Source organism: Syzygium oleosum, unplaced genomic scaffold, assembly GCF_021117445.2.
Source record: "Syzygium oleosum isolate NSW1041296 unplaced genomic scaffold, Sole_v2.1 Sole_v2.01, whole genome shotgun sequence".
Classification (NCBI taxonomy): Eukaryota; Viridiplantae; Streptophyta; class Magnoliopsida; order Myrtales; family Myrtaceae; genus Syzygium; species Syzygium oleosum.
In genome coordinates this window covers 32,199,808-32,207,139 of record NW_026607485.1, presented here as the reverse complement: position 1 = coordinate 32,207,139, position 7,332 = coordinate 32,199,808, and the positions used below count along the sequence as shown (strand labels likewise).

Sequence of the window (7,332 nt, the reverse complement as noted above, 5' to 3'; positions counted from 1 at the left end):
TCCTTTTTCCTTTAATTTTTTGGGATGACTGTAACTTTTTCGCTGCTATTACTATTCTGTTTGTTTTCCTGTGTATTATCACCAACTTGATTTGGATACATTCATGTCCTATTTTTCATGTGTAGGGCACTGGTTATATGCAAAGAGAATTCTCAAAGGATAAGTCATATAGATATTGTTCGTCGGTTCCAATATATTACCTTAAGTTCTTTACAGAAAACATATAAAATTTTTGTAAAATATTCCTTACGCAACTTCCAAGTCAAAATTAGCCACGTCGTTTTTACTGTACGAGGTTTAGCAAATTTTATGTTATATATCTGCGCATCATCCGTGTGTGTATTTCCCATTTAAAATCTGAAAATAACACAAAAAACTTCTGTCCTAGTACTTTTCCTGGCCACAACATAATATAACATTGGGGAAGATTGAGAAGAAAGGAGTACAGCAGAAAACTGGATTATCATGCAACAGGCAACGCGTATGATAGCTGATGCATATTTTCGGAATAATTAGCAAGTTGATTTCTAAAGAAACCTCCTTTTTTATTTAATGATTACATAGTTCAATTCCAAATTGACAGATGATTTTATACACACCGAGCAGAACCATTTCCAGAGAAACTGAAGAATAACATTTTGGGACATGAGACCTAACTGAACCAGAATTGACAGGCTTACACAACATAGCTTCGACTTTCTATTTTGAAGTATTTAGGCTTTTGGTTCCTCATTCTTGCTTTCAAAAACATGGCCGACACCAGGGCTGTGACCTGGTTTAGTGGATTCGAAATCGTCTGGTGTCCCCATAACGGTTAGCCTTTCCTCAACGTGGCTCGGAGCTTTCGGTCGAACAGCTTCCTTCTTTAAGCCAACGAAAGAATGGCCCACTCCCGGGCTGCTCCAGAGGTTCATGGGGTGGAAATCATCCTTGTTCACTGCCTCTGACTTGCCCGAATCGACCACCTGATCTTGCGCTGTAGGTGAAGGAACCGTTTTCTTACCCGCATCAGAACGATCATCAATCCTAGGAGACTGACTCGGAGTGAGAAATCGTGATGCTTGTTCATGCATTTGGATTTTGTTATTTATTGAACGGAATTCATCCTTCCATGCCGATTTTATCGACCTTCCCTCGGAAGTTAAAATTGCATGGAACGCAATGAAGGTGAAGATGATCGCGAATCTTGATATTACTTGGAGGTCAGCCATGGCCAGAGAAGTGTAGAAGAGGAAGCTTAGGCGAGCAATGAGAAGAAATGGGTAAATTGGAATATAGTCAACTGAATGAGAAGACACATGAACTCTGCATTACTATTTATAGGCTTGAGAGACGATGACTTTTTGAGAATCTTAACCCACTGACCAATTCCATATTAAACTATGTATACGGACCTCATTGGGGTTCTTCTTCTTCGTGGTTGGTGTTATTGCCATATAATCACTCAAAGTGCATCTTACACTAGTATATATTATGTCCACTCTCTCTCTCTCTCTCTCACTTCTGTCAATGTTGTTTCTTTAAGGCTTCGTTAGTCGTCTGAATTTCCAACCAGAATAGCACTATAGAATATGAAATCTAGGGATTTTACTACATCATATCCATTATTTGCTGAATCACAATGTTAAAACCCGATATTTTCACATCCTATCATGTCCATTATTTGATATAAACGATATATTAATCTAAATGAACCTAAAAATTACACAAACGGAGATGGTAAAAATCTCTTATGACACTCTTGCCTAATTCATTTTTATTTGCCTATTTTTTATTATTTTTATCTCTCTTCTTTTATACTTTTCTTTTTTCCCCTTCCATCATACTCTAATAAAATTTTATTAATTAGTAAATTATACTAATACACATTAAATACAAAAAATACCTAAAAGTATGGGATACATATTAATACTAAATATATATATTGAATTTATATCATAAGATAGAAATATTTCAAATATATATAAATAGGAATAAATAAAAACGAAATTTTGTTATTTTGAAATTTTGATTGTATTCAAATATTATCTTAATTTTATTAAAATTTAAGAGTTCGTTATTCGGGCCTATCTCACCTCCTCATGTAATAATTTTATCCGGATTATATCACTCTTATATTCTATTTTTGTTGGGAACAAAACTCCATCCCCTATCTCTATCCCCCCTATGTTATCCCCCCACGTGTGAGCTCATTGTTAGGTCTTGCTCCTCTATTTTTCTGTCCTCCCTAATCCAGGTATTCTTCTATATCAAGATATTTCAGCTTGAATATCCATAAACGCCCAACTCCATCCTCCTTAATCCAAGTATTCTTCTGTATTAAGATATCTCAGCTTGAATCTCCATCAACGCCCAGCTCCATCCCCAGCTCCCCTCCCGTGTGAGCTTAGTGTTAAGTCTTGCTCCTCCATTCTTCTGTCCTCCTTAATCTAGGTATTCTTCTATATCAAGATATCTTAGCTTGAATCTCCATCAAGGCCCAGCTCCATCCCTTATTTCTTTCTCCGGGATGAATATTGAAGTCTACCATCGGGCCTTGTTATGCCACCACGCCTACCGCCCGAAAACCGGGTTGATCACTAAATTCATTCCTTGAGATATTTAACCAAACACTAGAACAAATTGGAAGCTTACTAATTTACCATCGGCTCTAATACCAGTTGTTGGGAGCACGCAACAGAAACCGGATACCTTCACCCGGGGATATTGTCAAGAGAGAGCCCAAGTTTGAGCCCGTCAACATACCCAGTCAACCCACATTTATTCAAAAGTTTAGTCAATGAGTTATGAGCCAACTAAGATATATTAATTGCTTCACACTGTACCAATTCTCTAATACAACTCACATTTGCAATCTAACAATTTTATCCTGTCTTGAGCACGCATCAAACACAGATTTGGATACCTTGAATTTTATTACAACTACCGAACATAGCTTTTTACTTCATCACTTATATCATTGATAAACCCAGAACAAAAAAGTGCTCGCGCAGACTTTTGACGATATTAATATACCATTGTAACATCTCCACCAACTAAAACTGGACGGTGCTTGTTTTGACCTTTTGATTGTGGTGAAGAAAACCTTCTTTTGTAGTTTATGAATATCCTCAAGGGCAGGTAATATGACAACTATCGTTCTTGGTTGACCTCGTTTCCTGGTTTCCAAAAGAATTTTTGGTGCTTATATGTAAGGAACATAGGATAGCCAATAATAAGTACCAATCCACCATGAATTTAAATTGTGAGAAAGATACATCAGGTTCAAGCATATGAAAAAACGATCTTGCACGTTGCTCTTACTTTTCCCTACTATAGAATTCATCTAACTTAAGTAAGAGAAGATTCCTTGATGATAAATTATGGAACTTGACACTTGTGAATGTGTAGGATGGCCAACGATGATCGGATTGCCAACGATGATCGGATTGCCATTTCAGATGAATCAGGCAAGACTTGGCCGAGTGAATTTAATTGCACTTTCATTTAAAGGTTTAGGATTATATTGGTTCAATTAAAAAGGTTGAGAACTCGAATGGTTTCCATACTATAAGTTAAGATTTTTTATGTGTGTGATTTGGATGTTTTGATCAGGGATTTGAAATCCTTGTTAAATTAAACCCTCCTTATAATAAGTGGGACATATCAAGAGGTCAAAGGATTTAGCATATAGATGAACCATAATAAGCAAATTTGCGCTTCCCCACCGCAATCTATAGGCACCAAACATATTAGGTATTCTCTGTACTCTCCACTTAGAATAGAAGAGTATAAAATGTTGACGGCTCGCGTGCATGCTCAAACCATTTTCTTTGGTCGACAAGTTCAAGTGAAATACCAAATGTCTCTGTCCTTTGTTGTTTGACCCTTCACTTTCTCGATGGTTGTCATCATTAAGCTTTTAAAATTGGTTTAGAATGTGCATGCTTAGCCGCCAAAAAGGCATATAAGATTCTTTTGTTTGATTGCTAATAAAATAAGGATATGTCTTACCGAATGTTTTCAAGACCCCGATCAAGTATACTTAATTTAGTTTCTTAATGAGTGTGTCCCTGGATTACATTTACAAAACTCATAAAATAAAGAATTATGCTCCGTATACTAAAATTCATTCGTTAAGTTGTGAGGTGAGAATAGCATTTAAGTAGATCAGTGGGTGATATTCAATATCCAACAAAACTCTGCCACATCACTTTGTGTAATTTTTAGTAGACCATTCTTAGTAAATCTAACTTTATTCTAACAATAAATAATTCTTTAGCAGTTGTAATCGTGACTTAATATTCAGTTTAACAGGTTGGGGCATTGAGTCGTATTTAAAGGACATTTCAGTTGGAAAAGCAGACGATTTTCAGAGTCTGGAAAAGGTCGGTTTCTGCTAAGGAAAATGAATTTATGTTGCAGAAGCACATGAAAGTCGAAACCCTTGTTTAATCCATGCACCACCGTCCCAGTAAAGTCGACTCCCCGTTGGAAATTATTCCAACTGCTTGAGACATCGTACGAGATCACAACATAATTTTGTCCAACTTAATATGTATTAACAATTGTTTATACCCATCCTCTTACATGAAATATTCTCTACGTAGTCAGAACCACTTGATGAATAAATTAAATGACCATTCTGACACCGTTAACCTGTCTCCTTAAAGTGCTTGCTTAAGTAAAGGAAATACGATTGAGAAATGTGTGAAGATGGATTTTTTGCGTTAAGCATTTAAAATCAATACATTTCATTTAGTTTTACTATCTTGGAAATACGAATCTTGTATTTATGACTAGCAAGAAAAATCATTAATTTAGGAAAAAAGAAGGAAGAAGAATTCGGCTTATTTGACTAAATGAATTTTAAGCAGTTGTAGGATGTGGGAGATATAAAATAAATTTTAAAATCTACGAGAGATTTGTGCAATCATATCATTGTTATGTGGGTCATTATAGATCACCATTCATTCCATTGTTTAAATAGGTATGATCATTATCCATCTTTACCGCTAGTAGATATTAAAAGAATATTTGGGCAAAGTTTGAAGTTGAAAATGATGTTGAGATTGTTTTGTTGTATAGAGATGATAATGCTTAACAAGAGCCTTTAAATGCCTATGAACTGTTAGGTCCAAATAAGCAATCAAGAATAGGGTGCATCGATTTTTCAAGAAAATACAAATTAATCTTTTAGAACCAACCCCTATAAAAGTATTGCTTCTACCTGCAAAATGAACTAGCACTATAGACATCAGAAATTAAAGAGTTTAGAGAAAGATCAATTGCAAATGAGATTTATGGAAATTCGGCTTAGGTGTGCCTACTTCTCTCTTTTAGCTCTAACAACCCAAATAGGCTGGATCCCACTAGTTACTACAGGAGTACAAATACCGCCTTGTTAAAAATGTAGAACAGTTGCCACATGGAACCTGATTTCCGTCCATAACAACCTTGGTGTAGCCTGAGTAACTATTTGTCGTGACCCGCCGAATTTTTCCTCTGAAGGGGGAAGATGCGGCGTAGCCTGGTATGCGCCAAGTCTAGATCGAAACTTAACTTGGGCTTTCCCAAGCCCATACCATATCACGACTTGTGGTTTAGGTTTTTAGCCTGTAAGTAATTTTTATCTAGGAGTCGCCACTAATTGATTTAAGATGGGTCGATTAGAAATCCAAGTAAGGTGACGGGAGAATCACCCTACTCCTACGAACCAGAGATTAAATGAGTTTGAGGACTTGGTTACACTAGTTGAAATACTAATGCATTTTCGGTACCTTTTTACCCTGTTCATTTCAAAAAATATTTGTTAGGCAATTTGAATTAACTTTAAGACCTATCTTCTAACATGTGAGGTGATCAAGCGAGTGCACAATCATTAATGATTATCAATCAAACTAGATATGCAGCCTAGGGTTCTAACTCTAACTAAGGCGACAATATTCAAAACATGAAAATTTATGCAATTATATTATAATTAGGAACAACATGCATAATAATAATACAACAGTAGTAAAAATAAAACACAAAATCCTACCATATAGTCCTATAAGCTTATCTGATTTAAACATGATTATTAATCAAAATAATTCACCTAATTTAGAAAAATATTCAAAAATACTAATTTCTAAGCTATTTTCTAATTAAATTTTTTATCACTTTATAATAATAATAATAATAATAATAATAATAATAATAATAATAATAATAATAAAATTTAAAATATTTTTATTTTTTATTTTTTGATACATATTTTTAATTAAAAATAATAATATAATAATGGACCCGAGTCGGGTCAAATTCGACGCCGGCCGAGCGAGAATTGGGTCGGCCAGCTCCGGCCTAAATACCGCCTCTAGGGACCACCACCGAGCCTCCTCAATCACCTAGCTCGCCATCCGACCACCTACTCGCTGGCCGGCGACCAAAATCAATTCGGCCTCGTTAAGGCATTTCATCAAACACCTGGCATGCACAACTAAAAACGAGAGTTTTTTACCTGTTTCGGGGCTTCAGCGTCCTCCGGCAACCTATACTTACCTTCGGAGACGACATACGGCCTGTGGGGAGTAACGATATAGACCGGGATTCGCACGAAACGACCGGCGCGAGTCTCGACCAACCGATGAACCAGAACAGGGGAAAACAAGGGCGTACGAGACCGGGAGAACTTAACGGTCGGAGGTGCGCCTGGAGGGTTTCCGGCTAATCCGCAGGTGACGACGGGGTTGCTGGGACATGCAAACACTCCAAGCCTCCTCTCTTATTCTCTATTTCTCTCAGACTCTCTCTCTCTCTCTCTCTCTCTGTTTTTGCTCAAAGGGGCCGACCTCTTTTCCTCTCTTCTTCATCGCTCGCGCGGAAGGAAAAGAAGAAAATTGAGCGGGCTGGGCTTGCGAGGGGAAAAAGAAAGAGGGCCGGGTCGACCCGGCCCATTCCAATTTTTTAAATTTTTTTTAATTAAAAGAGGAAAAATATTTTCTAATATTAAAAATGCATCTATGTTATATGCAATGCAATTGAAACTAAATAATTTTTTGGGTTCAGGAATTAAGGACATTAACCCCTAAATTTTGGGTAATTAATTTTGGGCAATTAAAATAGGTGCCAACACTATTGAAAATTTCAACAGTCGTTCTCTCACCTTGTACACATAGCTCAACGGGTCTTATTCCCAAATAATAAATCACACCTCTAAGTGTTTTTATAGAGTCTCTTGCTATCCAATGCCTTCACTTTAAGTATAGCCACTTCTTTTGTGTGTTACAAATGGATTTCTCATTCTGGCTAATTCCTAGTAAAAAATGGTCAAATGGCTATTACAAGCTTACAAAGAGACAGACTCGAGAA

At 36.5% G+C, this 7,332-nt stretch overlaps 1 protein-coding gene across 1 annotated transcript; it reads right to left on the bottom strand.

Moving 5' to 3' along the window:
* Positions 1-713: 713 nt before the first annotated feature.
* On the bottom strand, positions 714-1,211 carry LOC115682507 (uncharacterized). Its single transcript, XM_030606743.2, has one exon. It carries the CDS (start codon positions 1,209-1,211, stop codon positions 714-716), a length of 498 nt encoding a protein of 165 aa, XP_030462603.2.
* Positions 1,212-7,332: the final 6,121 nt, after the last annotated feature.